General features: G+C 40.1%; 1 protein-coding gene across 2 annotated transcripts in view; it reads right to left on the minus strand.

The window, feature by feature from the left end:
• NRF1 (nuclear respiratory factor 1) overlaps positions 1–20,085 on the minus strand; it is a 143,640-nt gene that overhangs the window by 37,179 nt on the left and 86,376 nt on the right. For both annotated transcript variants that reach the window (XM_072652756.1, XM_072652757.1), the window contains exons 6-9: positions 11,232–11,390; positions 9,295–9,492; positions 8,357–8,458; positions 3,414–3,571 (exon numbers count right to left, since the gene is read on the minus strand). In XM_072652756.1, the coding sequence (XP_072508857.1) occupies positions 3,414–3,571; positions 8,357–8,458; positions 9,295–9,492; positions 11,232–11,390 (617 nt within the window). The remainder of the gene's footprint in view (positions 1–3,413; positions 3,572–8,356; positions 8,459–9,294; positions 9,493–11,231; positions 11,391–20,085) is intronic.

Consider the following 20,085-nt stretch of genomic DNA (forward strand, 5'->3'; position numbering starts at 1 on the left):
CTGGGCTGTCATAAAAATCAAGACCAGCCAGGTACAGGTTCTCACACAGGGGATTAGAAGACTACAGCTTCAAATACTTACTAAGGACCTACTACGTGTAACATAAGACTCCTAAAAGCATGGCTGAGAACTGCTCAGGGCCCTGGATATCTTTCTGAGCTTCCTTTTCCCTGACAGAAGGAACCATTCTACCTTCTTCCTCTTCCCCTGACCTGCCATGATGTAGTCTGCTCTGAGCCTGTAAGCTGTTGTTTATACTGCTAGATCAAAACAGGTTATTGGGAGACAACCATACTTGTTCAATTTGTACCTAAAAGGCAAGGAGGCGGGCACAGGGCAGCTCTGTGAACGTTAAGTATGACTAAATTTACCAGTGCAATTTTTGCTAAGAAAAATTCTAACAATATAAATTTGAATGACACCTGCACATCTGGGGGAGGTTTGGAACAATGTCATCTCCAACGCAATGACTAAAAACTAAAGTCCTAACTCCAGTCTAACTGTCTGCAATGTGGGACTTAATGAAGAGGTCCCTGCCAGTGACTGCCCCTTACGAGTCTGAAGAAACCCAGTTCCTCTATCAGCCGAGACAGTCTCCTACTGTCATATTTTTCCTTATCACCCACAGGAGCTGTACATACCACACACTGCCAGCACTTATCCCTTGACATTAGCTGGGCATATTGCACTATCTGATTGCAAGCAGATTTCAACATCTCTGGACTCCTACATGCCATAGTAAATTCTGTGCTTTTTCCTTTTCTGTAAACACCATAGCTACCTCAGCTGCATTTGAGCTTGTTAATAAGACCTCCAGGGAAACCATTACCCATGTAGACTTTAGAAATAAACCCACGTCCTAACCGTGAAAGGAGCCAGGGCCTGCCTCATATTTTCCACCATACACACAGATCCCAGGACACCCACACTTAACTAGAACATCCAATCTGCTGGTTAGAAGCTTCAGTAAAGTCATATATTCTTATTTTCTATGGCTGCCTACTTTCCTGTTCTCAGTCAAGGCAGGTATAAGATGTTGGGCTTTGGAGGCTCACAGGAGAGAGGTTCTTTCTAATACTGTTTCTACTTTTCAGGAACTTATCTAGGTGTCTTCTATTACAGGAAAGAGCAAATATGGTAAGGAACTGAGTAAGTTCCAAGTCACTGAGAGATTACATGGTTCAGACGATTGAGCAACAGATTCTAATCCCAGATCAGTCCCTGACTTGATAAATGATTCTGGGAAAGATCACTTTATCTTTCTTTGATTCATTTTCCTAAACTGTGAAATCTCCCAAAGTGTGGAATTACTACAGTGCAAATGCAATGCAGGTTGCTTGCAAACCTTCTGTAAAGTGCTAATTAATCATTAGCTGTTTATCCACCACTTTATAGATACACAGAATACAGAAGCACCTCCGCAGTCCCTTTTCTACTTCCACATGGAGGAAGGAGAATCTTCTCCCTTTTTGGTGCACTGAAAATGAGCCTAAATCACTACTTGGATTTGAGAGATGTATGGCACCACAAGCACTTCAAAAGAATCCTGAGACCCCATAGGAGCCCACTGGCAGTGGGGCTACTTGGCAATGGGGAGCTTGGAATGACAATGAAATGGCATCAGCTTAAAATCTAAAGGACTGGGAGTTTAGTCACTGTTGAACTCTGTGCTCATTCTTATGTCACCTCATATGCTGCCTGACTAATGTTGTGGGCTTAGTGATACCAACGAAAGAAGGGAAAGGGATGGGATGTGTGTATGGAGGGGAGGGGAGTTATATATCAAAGTCACCATGTGCAAGTGGTCACCTGAGGAACTGATTGCTCATATGAAGAAGATCATTGGTCACTCTCTCATCGTGCAGTCTCTATCCTAAGGAACTCTGCCATAGGCACCCTTCAGGATCTGCTTCTACCTTTTCTGTCAGTTGTCTCTGTAAGAACTTTACTGTATCAGGGACATGATACTCCCAGGTGAAGAAATCTGGGATATTCTTTGTGCCTCCCCTCTTTCATCTCTCATACACAATTACCACTAAATCTTGTTGATTTTTTTCCTTTGAAATTTTTCTCTCGGATTAGATCATTTCTTTTTATTCCCTCCCATTCAATATCACATTCATGGATTAATGTAATGCTCTCCTGACGATCTCACTCCTCCAGTCCACCTACCATTCTAATCCATCCTCACTGCTTTCATTACGTAATATTCTCCCTCAAATACTAATAATGGTTCTTGATTGCCCACGATATTGAATCTTAATGCCTTTGTTTGGCTCTACCCTATATCCCCAGTCTTAATTCCCACAACTTCCTGTTATGAATTTTTCACTCTAGCTAAGTCAGTCTCTCCTATCATTCTTCAAACACACTGTGATCATTGCTACCACAACATCTTTGTTCTTGCTAAACTCCAACGTGAGTTCTTGCCCTCCCTCTACCCATCTAAAATCTACCAGTTACTTCAGACCTCAGCTCAAGCATCATGTCTTCCATGAAGTTTTCCTCAATTACTCCAGGGAAGCTGGTTTCTCCTTCTCTAACCTTTTACTTAAGTAACGTAGACACCACACAATTCAGCGCTTAATTACCACGCCATATTACACCTGGCATAACTTATAGCATATTGCCAGGCACAGAGTAAGCACCAAACGTAGTGCTTGAAAGCTTGCAAAATGCCGTACATACATTATCTCATTTGATCCCCACAATAACCCTGTGAAATAGGGGACATTATCATCCCTATATTATAAAGGAAGAAACTGAGTTTAAGAAGGTTTTGGGACTTGTCCAGAGTCATAAAAACTAAGTAAGCAACTTAGAAAAGATTCAAACCTGAAGGTCTTCTAGATTACAAGTCCTATGCTCTAGCCACTATACCATCTCAAATGTTAAAACTAAATAAGAATTCTCCCAAGTTCATCCAAGGAAGGAAAATTACCATATACTCTGGTGATCCCAAGATAGATTCTACATTTGGGTAGATAAATAAAAGTGGGAAATCAAGGAAAATCAGTGAATGCATGGCTCAAAAATGAATCTAGCCAACTAACGAACATGGTGAAAGAAAAGAAGCTTTTTCTTCTGCTGTTACAAAGAAGTGATTAAATGCAGTAGTTTTGATTTGCCATAATGTCCTAATTCTTTTATAAACTGGCATTGGGGGTAGAGACACAATGGATAAGACTTACTCAAAACTTGCCACCTGGGGCCCATCAATAGGTAACGTAAAAAGAGAGAGGGGGTGATCTACTCAATGAATCCCTATGTATGGTGGTTAGGTTGGAATGGCTGGAGGATGATTACAGGCCAAACCCACAATATTTTACTTTTTCACATCCCCAGATGCATTCTTCTTGCAGAACTCCACCTATGTCTTGGGGGAGACCTGGGTTCTCCATTCCCATTTCTACCTGTTGAGAGCCATGGTGACAGTTGCTCCTTGCTGCATCTCCTGAGAAGCAGCTACCGCTGCCTCCGCCAATGATGCCACTGCCTGGGTTGCTTCTGAGGCCTGTGTTGTCTGGATGGTCATCTCACCCCCTTGTAGTGTGGCCCAATTTTGTTCTACCTGTGTAACACAAAGATAAGGGTGAATGACCAGAGATACTAAAAAAGGGAGACAAGTCTAAATAAAATAATCCCACCAGCTGTTAAATTAGAATTTGTTGACCAAATTTGGTAACAAATTGCTTTCCTCTTAAAAACAACAGAGGTAATGGGAAAGTGAGATTTGAAGAAAGATGGTGATGAGAGGCCAGTGTAAGTAGTTACATGTTTCTGGTACTCCTGGTGACTAGGAATGTTAATAGAAGAGCTTTCTCCAATTCTTACTGTTCTTCCATTCTGGGACAAAATGAGATAGCTTCTCCCATATGTGATTTGTCATATTCTCAAGAAGGATTCAAAGGTTAGGCAATGAAAGTGCCTTTCTCTGAATTGTACAATGAATGGCCCTTACGACATGCATAGTGCACACAGATTTTTTGTTACCAAAAGGTTTATCTTTTTCTCTTGCATCCTTATAGATGCTGAGCCAAGCAAACTACTGCATTGGTATTCCATAACCCATCTATTATGGAAATATTTTATCTCCTTTCCTCAGAGCTGTAATGTCTCCTAGAGGCCCACTATATATTCTTAGCAAGTTCTTGCTTCCTAAGGCTGCATCGATCCAAAGACTTCAAAATATCCAGTCAACAGGCAAACAATATTCCAATAGGAAGTGATGCCATAAGAAGATAGAAGTCCCAAGAAAGGTTTTTTTTGGAACAGATCTCATAATGTTACTGCATACATAGCCTGACATTTTGACCTGTACTGAGAGACACAAGCCATGCTGGCCTTAACTACAAACAAAATTGTTTTAGCCTTCATGATTTCTTGACATGCACTCACTCAACTGCTGTCTGGTGAACAATGACGCTACACTGACTTATTTTTCCTGGGTGAATGCTGAGACTCAGTATGCAAACTGGTCTTCTAGGGAAGATATGTATAGAAGTGCTAGTCTGGTTTCGTAGCATTGCCTAAAAAAGGCAACATCACCTGATGACTTGGGGTCACTGAGCTTCTCAGGCAGGACTATTTCATTAAAACAAAACATCACATCATTTGTTTTGGTCAAAAGCATCCTGAATTTTGCAGAAAGAGAGGGAAAGAAGACACTTAAGTGTGGGCCCTTGATGACATGGGATTCCATGACATACCTTTAATAAATTAATTTAAATCTCTGCATGAATAACATCTACAAAAGGAGCAGGAGCTTTGTCTATTTATATCAGAATAAGCCCAGACAAAGGGAAAATAGGAAAAAAAAATCAGGAGATAGTAGGAGCCCAGAAAAGAAATGACTCGGGAGGACACAAGAGATGTTTTCAAGAGTTTGAAGGGCTATCATGTGAAAGAGTGTGCATAGATCTGTTCGGTCCCAGAGGATTTAAACAAGGGCAACAAATGGGTGGAAAGTGCAACGAACCAAATTAATGCTTAATGCCAAGAAACAAAACTTCCTACACAATTAGTGCTAGTCACAAGTGGAGTAACTGCCTTAGAAAGGAGTGGGCTCTTCCTCTGTCTAGGTCTTCAGACAGAGAGGCTAGATGACCACTTTTTAGCTCTATTGTACTAGCGATTCTTTTCAGCGTATGGGTGCAATGTGGTATATGGGAGACAAAGAGGGAAGCAAGGCTGAAAATCCTATGAAATTTCCTTTATATCCATAAAGCAGATTTCAAGAGTATAGCCCCATTCAAGCAGTTTATTTTGTTTAAGAGCTGAACAGTCCTGCTGCTAGGCAGTGTGCTAAGCTTGTAAGTGCAGCTACCTATGGCCACCTGACCCTCCTCGCTTTATCCTGTTTCTGCTCCACTATTCTCCTCTACCTCTTTGTACCTGTTCCTCACCTCCCCGTGAGGGCTAGCCTAGTACAATTACTAACATACTAATAGTAGGGCTGTGTCATATTCAATCTGTGCTAAATAAAATCATGTCAGAACACCACAGCACACCTTTTATGTACTCTGATCCTTTAGGTAGTGCCTGAGTTAGCAGCTCAGTTTCTAACTCATGTCTCTAACAACACTGTAGCTTCTTACAGGTTCCCTTTTCTGGTAACACTATGAATTCCACTTATCTTTGGAGGTTGGGATCAATAATGGACTACGTGCGCCTTGTTAAAGACCAGCCTCACTTATGTATTTTGTCCTGTGTCCTCATTTCTAAGAAGGGCAGGAATGGTCCTGTATTTCCTTGAATCTTGCCACAGAAGTGAGGGAGTACTAAAGACAAAATGCATACCATATTAGTGCTCAATAAATCCCCCAGAGGGAGACAGAGATTATCCCCCAAACAACTCTTTTCAAGAATGCAACTGAATATTAACAGAGAGTGATTTGATGAGAGGAGAACTAAGAAGCAGAAAGCAGAGCAAAGTATAGTACATCACATGTACTATACAATGTAGCTATGGAAATGAAAAGAACAGGGATTATATTCCATTTTCTAACACTTGGAAAAACATATATAGAATAATATTAAGTTGAAAAAAGCAGAACACTCAATAGGAAGTAAATACTAATTACAACGAGGTAGAAATACATCTTCTGAAGAAGCTCAGGAGAGAAACTGGAGCCCCCTAGACTTTTAAATGTCACCATATTCTTTTAACGTGCTCTTCCAAGGTGCTTGCTCATGACAGAAATCACAGATCAATCTTCCTTCATCATACCCTTTCTCCCTCTTCTTCTCTCTCCAAAGAAGAAGTTCTGGGTTGGAGTCCCTACTTTGACACTGACTCAACCACATTTCTCATTCATTAACGTGAGGCTCTCACACCTCAATGGAAATACTTCAAAGGTCTGTGGCTGAAATAGATCTGGTGAAGATATTAGCACATTTACAAATGAATAGATGGTCTTGGCCAAAACACTCATCACCTTGAGGTTGATCTTGTAATGAACCTTTCTGAACTTAGCTAGGCTGGTCTTTGACAAGACACACATAGTCCACCATTGACCATAAACTCAAAGGTTTCCAATTTGGTAGGGTTGGCTAAGACTTGCCCTACATTGGCATAGATTTTTGTGTGCATGCGTGCGTGTGTGTGTGATTTTCTGTCTTTTTATATTTGTCTTTATCTGATAATTAATTTTTTTCCCCAATTAAGCATTTATTTTCTCTCCCTTACCTCCTTTCCTCACATTGGCAAAAAGGGGAAAAAAATAACCAAAATAACAAAAATGCATGGTCAAGCAAACCAAACGCCTACATTGACCATGCCCAAATATGTGTATCTCATTTAGCCTAGTGAGCCAACTGCCTCTGTCAGGTGTTAGGCATAATGGAATACACTGTGAAAACTTGGAGTCACCTCTCTGTTATGATGAGGCATTAGATTAGAACTTGAAATGAAGTAATATAAAGGAAAAAAGGCATCCCCCAAAATGGTGAAGAAAGAAACACTGTTGATTTTTATAAGGCACTTTCAGGTCCGTAGAGGAAGATGCCCTAACGTTCCTGCAAAGCCATCCTGTGTAATTAGTTCACTGATATTAATGTGGTCAAGAGGAGGTACTATCAGTTATAGCTCTGATGGCATCCAAACAGAACAAGGCAGACTGAATACAAAAGAGGATGTCAACGTCTAAAAAAAACCGTTAGTTTAAGGTGAGAGAAATCAGATTTGATCGGCAAACAAAAATATCTGTATGAAGTACATGGTCTATAGATCCATTATTACTTTTTAAAAGTATAAATGCATTTTTTTTTACCCGTTAGTGTAGCATGGCTATGTTATTCCCCTTTACTTAGACCTGGGCTCTATGTTGCATGGCTGATTGAGTTAACAGCTTTGTATTTTCCTGCTCCTATACCTTTATCCACTGCATGCCGGTTTCCTCTGCACAAAGCGGGGTATATTGTTAGGAAATAGCCTGCAATGACTACTAGAGCCCTTTCCTGGGTCTCATCTAATAGTTTAGGACACACAAAGTTATCATATTATTCTCTACATGGAATATCTTCTACTTACATGTATGGACTTCAATTGCCATTTTCTGCAAGACTTTCCTACAGCTTGTCTTTTTTAGCTTGGCATTTCATTACTTGGGAGAGCTCACAGTCATGTACTAACAGGAACATTTTACTATGTATGTACTACCTCTTCCAGATCACTTCTAAAAAGATGTTAAATTAGACTAGTGCCAACACTGATCCCACTGCTAAACAATCAGTTCAGGATAAGAAGTGCTATCTCTGCACTCTTTGTTTCTTGTCTTTGAGCCAATTCTCTATCCCTGACAAATCCCATGATTAAAAAAAAAAATGGGGGAGGAAGATTCTAATGTGCAACTTCTTCAAAGGCTTTAAAAAATCTTAAATAAATTATAGACACTTAAGCCAAGAGATATTCTAGAAGATTTAGAGACAAAATTTCCCCTTAAAGTAACTATGTTCCCTTTCCCCAGTGATTAAATTTGCTTACGTTTTCTATGAATTTATCTTTTCTAATAGATTAGAAAGATAAAATGTTCTGATATTCATAGACGAAAGACATCAAACACAGGCATGTATGTGTGTGTGTATATATATATATGCATATATATATATATGCATATATATATATATATATATATATATATATATATATATACACACACTTTACTATAGCTATTGTTATGTGTCTTACAAAACACCATATTATATACACAGAGCCAGACCCTTTATGAAACTTATGGTCTGATGTCTCTACTAAAGGTGTAAGGAAAAGAAATGGAATATATCCACAGCAAGAGCCCTCTCCTTTCCTTAGCTCCATGAGTATACACACAGGGGTAGATATAGACCTTCTTCTTACCTCTCCATCAGTCACAGCAGAGTAATTCACTTGGGCAACAGTGACAGTGGTGGGTAATTCAGAGGCATCAGCCAAAGTGGCGACTGTTGCTCCTGTACCAACCTAAGGGGAGATACAGAAAGCTGTCAATGAACAGAAACTCCTTACTTGAAGTGCTTGATTATTTAAACTAAAATTTAGCATTCTTAGAAGGCATCATATTGAATACTGGTTTACTTGCTCTTCAGATAATCTAGCAAATAATCCTTCAAATCATATCTAAAAGTCCCAAACCCTAAGTGTAATTTTCCCACCCTAGGGAAAGAGTACTGATTGAAAAAAGCAAACCATATTAAATCTCTGCTAAAAAAAAAAAAAGGTCCTTGTTTTAATATATGACTAGGGTTCTACATTTAGCAAAATATTAAAAAGTATAAAATGTTCTGTAATAGGTATTACTCCACCCCTGGCTGTGCCTCTGACTCTAAGGACTTTGTTGGCATGACCTGGTGGCCCTCTCACCCTGGAGTCACCCTCAGCTGAAATAGCCCTCTTCCATACTTCATGGTTCCTGCCCCCTCTCCCTATTTTGTAATATCTTTCCCCATTAAGATATAACTGCCTCAAGAATGGGTCCTTTCTGTACCCACTTGCAAAGGGTCTGGCACAGAGAGGGCACATAATCAATTCTTGCTGCCCACCTGTCACATAGGAAGAATTCTCATTACACATCTATGATACTGAGGACAGGGACTGTGTCTCCTTAGTCTTTATATTCCCAGTAACCAGCATAATTGGTGTGTAATAAATGTTGTATAAATTAAAGTGAATATTGTTTTGTCTTTAAAAGTTAAATAAAGAATACTTGGCATCTCTGGATAGAGAGCAGCTTTTGCAAGCTGTAATGCTAAGGAGCCATGTCTAAAACCAAACCCCCGAGCTTAGAACATCAGACTCACCTGGATAAGTGAGACAGTGCCGTCAGGGTTGCTAAAGGTCTGGACCACGGTCTGGGAGGGCACCAGGTGTGCTATACTATGTGTTGCTGTGGCCTGCTGTTGTGTCTGCTGATCTTCAAAAGCATACAACAAGTCTTCGCGCCCATGTTGCTTATAGCAGTTTTTGACTATAGTGCGTAGTGCCTGGGTCCATGATACCTGTCCCCAGAATGTTAGACAGTAACATTTCAGCAAAGCACAAAATGCAGAGGACGTGCACTACTCACTATCCAAGCCATGGATGACATCACCCCCACCCTCAGGCTGCGACCACTTATCCAACCAAGCCAAAGCCCACCCTATGAACTGTGTCCCTGTGACCTGGAGCACAGGTGTTTAGAACCAAATAAATAATTTCTTTCCTCTAAAAGACTTTGGATCAGATTTTTCTGATATCATTTTTTTTTCTCATCAGGTTAAAAAGACAGATTCATTTAAGACAGCACTTCTCAGAGCTTTAATATCTTTAGTATCCATGGGTATAACACTGGACTGCCCATTTTCTAGTCTATCATGAAGAGAGAATTTTGTAAATCTTAATGAAGTTTCTTAGTTATCACCATCATTATTATCATTATTGCTGTTATTTTAAGAAAATGATTTTATATTTTCTAGAAAACTTATTACTTATTATATTCTTTAAATTCAGTCTTGTGTAATTAGAGGATGTTTGTACCCAGAATGTTGCCTGACCTCAGTTGCTCTTTGGGAATGCCAGAGTTAAGTTGGAGGAATATTAGGCTCCCCCAGGTTCCCTAAAGTCCAATCAAGCTTGTGCTTTGGATTCTCTTCATGTCATGGGGGTCTTAAAGGTGATACTCATTGGGTAGAATGGTGTCAAAGGGCAGAGTCAAAGGACCCAGGCAGGTTCTATGCCTGGCTCTGTGACATACAGGAACCATCTGGAATAAGTCACCTCATGACCATGTGCTTCACTTTTCTTTATTTGCAAAATGTAAAATGTTTGCACTCTGCAACTTACAGGGCTGTTATGAGGAGAACGCTCTATAGATGTCAGTGTGCCACAGAGATGTGGGCTCTTCGGACGAGATCAGAGATCTGGAACTGGAAGGGACCTCAAAGGCCATTTGGTCCAAAAACTTCATTTTACAGTTAGGGAAACTGAGGCAGACAGAGGGTCAACAGCCTGCTCCAATTCACACAGGCAGGAAGTATCAGAAGAACTCTGATTCCAGAGCCAGGACTCAATCTACTGTCCCACACCAACATATAATTATCATCATGAAATAATAATGTATTGATGGTATTTTTTAAAAGGTAAGGTGCTCTACACAAGTTCAAATTATTATAAATTTGGTTATTATTTGTCAAGTATCCTGAATGTTGGAGGTTCTATGGGTATCCAAACAGGCATTCCCAAGAAATTTATAACCTGAATGAGAAATAAATATGCTAAAACGGGAGAACCTGGCTTAAATTTATCAGCCATTTGCCTCCTGTCTATTCCAATAAATGGAATTTTCTGAGCTAGTGAGAACATGGTCTATCAATACACTCCACAAGTGGCAGAGAAATCACTTGTCATTCAGTAATAAATAAAGACAGTAAGGATTAAGAAAATATTCAAGTCTCTGAATTAACTGCTGCTTTTACTCCCAGCTTACAGTCTTCCTTCCAAGCACTATATAAAGCTGAAACTGTTCTCCAGAGGTCTAACATAGGTAGTGGCCTTACCTAAGGCTCATACAGACAGCAAGCAGAGGAAAAGCGAAAGGTCTAAGAGACAAATTAGGCTTATTTTAAGTGGGTCAATTTGTTTTTTATTCAGGTTTTATGCTTCTCCTACCTAAAGAAAGGAGCTGGGGGAAATAAGAGGGAAATGGCAACCTCTACACACGATACATTCCTGAAACGCCTTAGACTCAGGGGGCACTCACCCTTTGCTTCTGTTCTTCCGTTCGGACATCACTGCGGACATTTGCCCATGGGATGTCCTCTGGCCACCATATCGGTTTACAACTCTCCTTCCCCCATCCTGGCTTCCCACGGCCTGTGGAATACTTTAGCATTTCTGGGATGAATGCCCGAAGCTGAGCCTAGAAAAGAGATAACAATTAGAAGCTATGAAGAGAAGTGAGGCTGCTTTGTACTAGACTAGATTCTTCTACCTGTGCACCTGTAAACCATCGAATTAAAGAGCAGTCTTAGAAGACCCTGCAAGATCCTGAATGGGATGGGACTGAGTTCCTAACAAGAGACAGCTATCTACAGCTATCTGGAAAATATTAATGCTAGGAAACTATGTTCTAGGTAACATTTTCTAATACTATTTCTCTATCAACAAGAGAATGTGCCTGGAAGAAGGATTCTCTTTCAAGATATTCTTGGTGCTATGGCTTATTTTGTCCCCAAAGTCAAACAACTAATGCTAAAAAAGAAAGCAGAGTGGCAAAGCAAAGCCACGGGAGCAGGACCCTTCTTCTGCAACAATAACTAGCTTTCAAAAAACAATTCTGGTTTCAGGAAATAACAGGTGGAAAGTTAGAAATAAAACAAACCATAAGCAGGAGTCTTAAAAAAAGACATTTCTCTAAGTTTCTGTAAGGCATTAGAAGTGCTCTCATACGCAACATAAATGAAAATAGCATGCAAATTATACCATGGACTCCACTCAGATTATTTCATGTATAGGAACTAGATCAAAAAGATTACAAAACACAAAGGATCCACCACCATTTCCTTCCCCTCAATCCCTTGCTCCCACAGAAACCAAAGTTTAATCAGAGTGTAATCGCTTTACAAATTTTCTTAAATTGGTTGTTGATACTTTTGTGGCAAGCATTCATCAGACAAAGGTTAGCCTTCCTCCTCAGCTTGGTGCACATATAGTGTTCCAAAGATAAGCAGAACACACACTGAGGGCAGCCAGAGGGAATGCCCTCACAGTTGAAAGCCAACAGAAGCAACGAAACAAGAGGAAGCATTTTATAATGTGTCAGGTCTAAGGACAGAGGTTCATCCCTAAAGTGGAAGTGGAAATATGCAAGTACTAGTAACCAGACAGGATGCACTACTGCCTGTACTGGTAGTAGAGAATTCATCTAAAAAAGAAGTACTCATCTAACACCGGTCACAGCCGCAAGAAGGGGCTCCAGTGAAGTCTCGTTTTTCTTCCTAGTTTCTGTGCCAAGCATTGCCTCTTCACCTCTGTCGATAAGCCCCCACCCTCTAGAAGACATATCCTGCCTACAGGATATGACACAACACACTCATGTATATATTTGGCTCTGTGGCGTCAAGCAGAAGGCTAACAAGTCTATATCCATTTGCAAATCCAAGCTATCAACTGGCCCATGAGGTCACTTTTCTGGTTATTTTAAGAAAGAGCATTTCAAAGTCATGCCTTTTTTCCACCCTGGACTTTCTGGAGAATGTCCTTTCCTAATTCAAATTCAGAAAGAAATAAAAGGTTCAACCCTGCCTGTATAAAATGAGCTAATCTTACATCTTTCAGAAGAAAAATAAAAGGGAAATAATGTTTTTTTTCACCGATGTAAATCCAGAGAACTCTCTTCTAGGTTCCTAAAGAACAGTTCTTTATTTCTGTGGTTTCATCACTCAAGAACATCTAAGGAAATCTTGATAAACTGAGAGGAAAGGCAGAATATCTCATCTATAAAATGAAGGGGTTAGACTACATGGCCTCTGAAGTCTCTTCTAGCTCTGAATCCAAGATCTTATGAAAATTGCTAACACAACAGGGCCAGACTCAAACTACTTTAACCCATCAGTATAACTTCTATCCAATGATCATGGCTTTTGGAGTGTCACTTGTTCATCCTCTTCTGAATCCATCTAACCCATATCTTCCCATTTTATCAATACGGAGACTTTAAGAGCCTTCATCCAATAGCTTACCAAAAAATCCAGGTACATTGTATTTAGAGTGCTTCCTAGAAGAACCAGTCTACTATTCCTGTCAATGAGAAAATGAAGAATCTGGCATGACATACTTAATGAGCTCAGGCTGGCAGCTAGTGATCACTACTTCCCTTTAAATGCTCACAAACATATGCGTAATAACCTGTTCTAAAGTTTCCCCCAAGAATCAAAACTGCCAGCCTACAATGCAATGAATCTACCCTACCTTCTTTCATTTTAGGAATTCAAGAAATCCTCACTAGTCTCATGACACTTCTTTTCTCCACAATTACTCAAATATCATGGAGGAGGAGCTCTTTCAGACTCCAGAATACAGTCATTCAGGCCAGGGCAATTATCAGTCCATCAAGGCACCTGGATTAAGTGTTGACTCTGTGTCAGGCATTATGTTGGGCAAAGGGAAGACCAGAACAATGAGCTGCAAGAAGCTTACATTCTAATAGGGAAGACGAGAAACCAAAAGCAAATATAAACAGGCAGCATACATACTATAAATAAATAAATATTCAACATTGTTAAACACAAAACACTTTGCTGGAGAGAGAGAGCACTAGCATTTGGGGGATCAGGAAAGGCTTCACGCAGATGGACAATGAGCTTGATCTTAAAAGAAGAGAAGTATCTGTGAGATGGAGGTAAGTGGAGGAGTGCATTCCAGACACCTGAAGTAGTTACTGAAATGACACTGCACCAGGAGTGAGGGAAAGAGAAGAGTGTCAAGGAAGTAATGTCCAATGAGGCTGGAAAGACAGGTTAGGGGGAGGGTTGTGAAGGGATTTAAAATTTTAACGAAGAAGTTTGTATTTTATCTTAGAACCAATAGGAAGTCACTGGAGTTAGTCAGTCAGTGGCTCAGCATTGTTGGTCAGTGTCTGCTACGTGAAGCACTGTGCTTCATGCTTGGTATAAAAAAGATAGTCAAAAGACAGACCCTTCCTCTCAGGAGTCCACAATCTAATGGAGAAAACACCTATGTACAAACCATCTCCAGGATAAACAAATAATCCACAGAGATTAAAATCAGAGGGACTGATAAAGACTTTCTAAGGAAGGTGGGACTTTAGTTGCAGCTTGAAGGAAACTCAGGAAACCAGGAGGTAGATTAGGAGGGAGAACATTCTAGGTATGTTGGGCATCCTGGGAAAGGTCCAGAGCTGAGAGATGAAGGGTCTTGTTTGAGAACAACAGAAGGCCTGTGTCAATGTATTGAAGAACATGGAGGGGAAGGGGAGTGAGTAAGGTGTAAGAAGACTACAAGAGTGGGGGTTGGGGGAAGGGAAGTTTATGAAGTGTTTTAAAAGCCAAACAGAGGCTTTTGTATCTCATCCTACAGGCAATAGGGTACTACTAGATTTTATTTTGAGAGAGAGAGCACAAAAGCCATGGAATGTGCCTTTGGAAAATCACTTTGGCAGCTGAAAGGAGGATGGACTATAATGGGAAAAAACTTGTGGCAGGCAGGCCTAAAATCAGGTTAGTACAAAAACCCAGGCACGAGGAGATGAGAGCCTTCATTAGGGTACTGGCAGTAACAAGAGAGAAAGGGCTACATCTGCAAGAGGAAAATCACCAATCAAGTTGGTGGAAGTAACATGTGAACTGTGTTTTAGGGAAACAACTTTGGCAGTATGTAAGACGGATTAGAGGACTGAGAGACCTGAGGCAGGGAGATCAATCAGGAGACTTACAGAAATCCAGGTAAGAGGGGATTAGGTAATTAGGATCTTCACTAAGGTGGTAGCCATGCAAGAGGAGAGAAAGGCAACAGACACTGGAAAGGAAGAAACTATAAGATTTGGTAACTGACTGAATATGTAGAATGAGGGACAGTAGAATTCAGTGCTAAGGTTATGACCCAAAAGACTAGAAGGATGGTGGTATATTTAACAGAAATAGAGGAGTCTGGAAGAGGAGAGGGTTTTGGGGAAAAGATAATGAATTAAATTTGAGGTATCTCTGATACATCCAGTTAGAAATGTCTAACAGGTAATTGGTGATATGGAACTGATGCTCATGGAAGGAACTGGGATAGATATTTTGATCTAGGAATTATTTATATAGAAGCGATAGTTAAACCCATGGGAGCTGATAAGGTTACCAACAGAGGGAATGTAAAGAAAGAAAGAGGCAAAGGACAGACTGTTGGGGAACACTCACAGTTAGGGAGTATGATATATATGGCTGCTGACCCAGCAAAGGAGACAGAGAAAGAATGGTCAGGCACAAGGTAAAAACCAGGAGAGGATAAGTCTCCCTAAATCCAAGAGGAAAAAATGGCCAACAGTATCAAATATAGCAAACATGTTAAGAAGGATAAGGACTGAGAAAAGATCATCAGGTTTGGTAATGAGATCACTCCTAACTTTGGAGAGAGCAGTTTCATTTGAATGATGATTTGGAAGAGAAAATGCAACATGCTGAGGAGACTGAGAAGAGGGAACAAATATAGACAGTTTGTTTTTTTAAAAAAGTTTGGCTGAGAAAAGGAGAAGAGGCATAGGATGATGGCTTGTGGGGATAGCGAGGTCTAATGAAGATCTTTTTTAAGGACAGAGACTTTGACATGTTACAAGGTAAAAATAAAGGAATGACAAGAGGCAAAAAGAGGCTGAAGATTTAAGGGCAGAGGGGTGTAAATGAGGTTGTCATCTTGTGGGCCATGTGATGCAATGGTTGATGTTAAGTGCGTGAAATTCCTAAGTAAATGTGTTTGAACATTTTCAGGCATGAGAGAAGTATAACATTTTACTGGAGGCAAAAGAATTAAAATCGAAGAATAATAGGACCTTAGAGATGGAAAGAACTTTAGAGGTAATCTAGTGCAATTTACAACCAATAAATCTCTCCTATAAATGGTCTTTCACCTTCCACTCTAGATTTAATGGACAGAAAGGGACTTCTAGAGACAAACTGGTCTGGTTCCCTACCTTCAGGCGAACAAGATTTCATTTCTATGTTTTAAAGATAAGATGACTAACCTCCAAGGAGACTTGAGCTGGACCACTCTCCTACCTGTGTACGCTAGAAAGTTCACAAACCTGTCAATGACTAACAAAGTCTGGGTAATGTTGACTGAAGGGCGGTAATTACTGGAAGAAAGGGATGGATCAGAAGGTCTCTCAAGGTCCTTTCTAGCTCTAGAAATCCATGTATGAAAATGCTTGGGGGGAAAAGTGCTAGATTAACATCAACTGAAATGACTGAAAAAATGGAAAGGCAAATAAAAGTACTTAACTAAGGTCCCACAAGAAGTCAGGAAAAGAGCAATATCTAACCCTATTTTTTCTGAAAGTCAACAACAAAACTGCCCTGTTTACTAAGAGAACTTAAAAGTATTTTTTTATTGCAAAATTTCATTTGGTAAGTCAATGAAGGAAGGAAAGAATGGTCCAATTGTGTCACCTCCTACCTAAACTCCATTGGCTAGGTATTGTCTTCAAGATCAAATACTAAGTCCTCTGTATTGTCCTCAAAGCCCTTCAAAACCAACCACCCCCACCCCCACCTCCCTTTCCAATGTTCTTGCTTTCCAGAGATGTACACACTGATAATGAGGTTGACATATACACTGTCAGAGCTAGCTTAGTGTTTGGGAGGATCTAAAGATAAGTATGGGAGAGAAGAGGTATTAGACTACCAAACTGAATGTCTACAGAGCCACTGTGTTGACTTCATTGTTGTATGCCTGTGAAACATGGACAGTCTACCAGCGCCATGCCAAGAAACTGAATCACTTCCATTTGAATTGTCTTAGGAAGATTCTGAAGATCACTTGGCAGGATAAGATACCAGATACTGAGGTCCTTTCTTGAACTAAACAGCCAACCACACAAACTCTACATCAGAGAGCACAACTCTGATGGACCACATTAGTTGAATGCCAAATGTACTACTTTATGGAGAACTCACACAGGGCAAGTGTTCACATGGTGGTCAGAAAAAGTGATACAAGGATACTCTCAAAGTCTCTCTTAAGAACTTTGGAATTGATTGTGTGACATGGGAGACACTGGCACAGGACTGCTCAGCATGACATGCCCTCATCAGAGAAGGCGCTGTGCTTTATGAGCCAAAAAAACTGAAACAGCTCAAAAGAAACTAGAAATATGCAAATTTGGAAAATCCACCCTAAATGTTCACATATGGACTATTTGTGCCCAACCTATGGTAGAGTATTCTGAGCTCATATTGGTCTGATCAGCCACAGTTGGGACACACTGTAACTTGAATCTAGCATAGTGGTGTCATTTTGAACTTCTTCAAGAGGAAGGACAACAATCAACAATTTAATCCGTAACACTACCACTCACCACAAGAAACTCCCCTCTTGGGGTGGAGCCAAGATGGCAGAATAACAGTATTCCAGAGTGCTGCCTCCAAGACCAGTCAAATACCTGGAAAAAATGTCTCTAAACAAATTCTGGAGCTACAGAACCCACAGAATGATGGGGTGAAGAAAATCTTGAGGCCATGACAGCTTGGAAGGTCACCAGGAAGTGTCTATCACACTGGGGGCAGGGTTTAGTCCAGCATGGGCTGAGCCAGCACAGATGAGACTTGCGGTGGGGGGGAAGGGAGAGACCGAATCTCAGGCACCTGTGGCAGTTTCCAGACTTCAGGACCCCAATATGTTGAGGAAAAATTGGCAGATCAGTGGAAAAAGCCTGTGGGACTGCTGTGGGAGAGTGGAGTGGCCCAGTCCCAGCCCCAGGGCAGCAGAGGGAGGAGGAGGCAGAGAAACCCTCAGCAGCCACAGCAGTAGCAGGGGCAGTAACAGCAACTGTTTCTGCAGCTCTAGGCCCACAGATTGTGGGGGAATCTGATGGCTGACAGTACACCCCCCACCCCACTGGAAGCAGAGATTTACCTTGATGAAGAGCTCAAAAGTCAAGTAAATGCCTAGGGAAATAAGCAAAAACCAGAAAAAGAATCAGACTATAGAATCTTACTTTTGTGACAAGGAGGACCAAAATATATGAACAGAAGACAACAAAGTCAAAGCTCCTCCATCCAAAACCTCTAAGAAAAATATGAATTGATTTCAGGTCATGGAAGAGCTCAAAAAGGATTTTGAAAATCAAGTAAGAGAAGTAGAGCAAAAATTGGGAAGAGAAATGAAGAGTGATGCAAAAAATTATGAAAAACGAGTCATTTCCTTAAAGAGACTCAAAAAAATGTTGAAGAAAATAACACTTTAAAAAATAGTCTAATCCAAATGACAAAAGAGATCCAAAAAGCCAATGAAGAGAAGAATGCCCTAAAAAGCAGAATTGGCCAGGAAGTCCAAGAATTCACCGAAGAAAATAATTCCTTAAAGATTAGAATGGAGCATATGGAAACTAATAACTTTATGAAAAACCAAGAAATTATAAAACAAAATTATAAAACAAAGGAATGAAAAAATAGCAGACAATGTGAAATATCTCATTGGAAAAATAATTGACCTGGAAAATAAATCCAGGAGAAACAATTTAAAAATTATAGGACTACCTGAAAGCCATGATCAAAAAAAGAGCCTGGAAAACACCTTTCAAGAAATCATCAAGGAAAACTGCCCTGATATTCTAGAATCAAAGGATAAAATAAATACTTAAAGAATCCACTGATCACATCCAAAAGAAAAACTCCTAGGAATATTGTAGCCAAATTTCAGAGTTCTCAGGTGAAGGAGAAAATACTGTAAGGAGACAGAAAGAAACAATTTGAGTATTGTGAAAATACAATCAGGATAACACAAGATCTAGCAGCTTCTATATTAAGGGATTGAAGGGCTTGGAATATGATATTCCAGAGGTCAAAGAAGCTAAGATTAAAATCAAGAATCATCTACCCAGCAAAACTGAGTATAATACTTCAGGGGAAAAAAATGGTCATTCAATGAAATAGAGGACTTTTCAAGCATTCTTGATGAAAAGACCATAGTTGAATAGAAAATTTGACTTTCAAATACAAGAATCAAGAGAAGCATTAAAAAGTAAATAGGAAAGAGAAATCATAAGAGACTTACTAAAGTTGAACTGTTTATATTCCTAGATGGAAAGATAATATTTGTAACTCTTGAGACTTTTCTCAGTATTAGGGTAGTTGGAGGGATTATATCCATATAGACAGAGGGCATAGGGTGAGTTGAATAGGAAGGAATGATATAAAAAAAAAAATTAAATTAAGGGGTGAGAGAGGAATATATTGGGAGGAGAAAGGGAGAAACAGAATGGGGCAAATTATCTTTCACATAAAAGAGGCAAGAAAGCTTTTTCAATGGAGGGGAAGAGCGGGATGTGAGAGGGAAAAAGTGAAGCTTACTCTCATCACATTTGGCTTAAGGAGGGAATTAACATGCACACTCAATTTGGTATGAAAATCTATCTAAGACTACAGGAAAGGAGGGGGGAAGGGGATAAGAAGGGGTTGGGGAATGATAGAAGGGAGGGTAAATAGGAGGAGGGGATAATTAGAAGTAAACACTTTTGAGGAAGTATAGGGTTAAAAGAGAGAATAGAATAAATGGGGGGGGGCAGGACAGAATGGAGGGAAATATAATTAGCTTTTCACAACATGACTGCTATGGAAGTGTTTTCCATAACTACACATGCATAACATATATCGAATTGCTTGCCTTCTCAGTGGGGGATGGGTGGGAAGGGAGGAAGGAGAGAATCTGGAAGTCAAAGTTTTAAAAATGAATGTTAAAAATTGTTTCTACATGCAACTTGGAAATAAGATATACAGGCAATGGGGTGTAAAAATCTATCTTGTCCTCCAAGAAAATAGAGGGGAGGGGGATAAGAGAAGGGAGGAGTATGATAGAAGGCAGGGCAGATTGGGGGAAGGGGTAATCAGAATGCACAG

Source organism: Notamacropus eugenii, chromosome 3 (assembly GCF_028372415.1).
Source record: "Notamacropus eugenii isolate mMacEug1 chromosome 3, mMacEug1.pri_v2, whole genome shotgun sequence".
NCBI classification, from domain to species: domain Eukaryota; kingdom Metazoa; phylum Chordata; class Mammalia; order Diprotodontia; family Macropodidae; genus Notamacropus; species Notamacropus eugenii.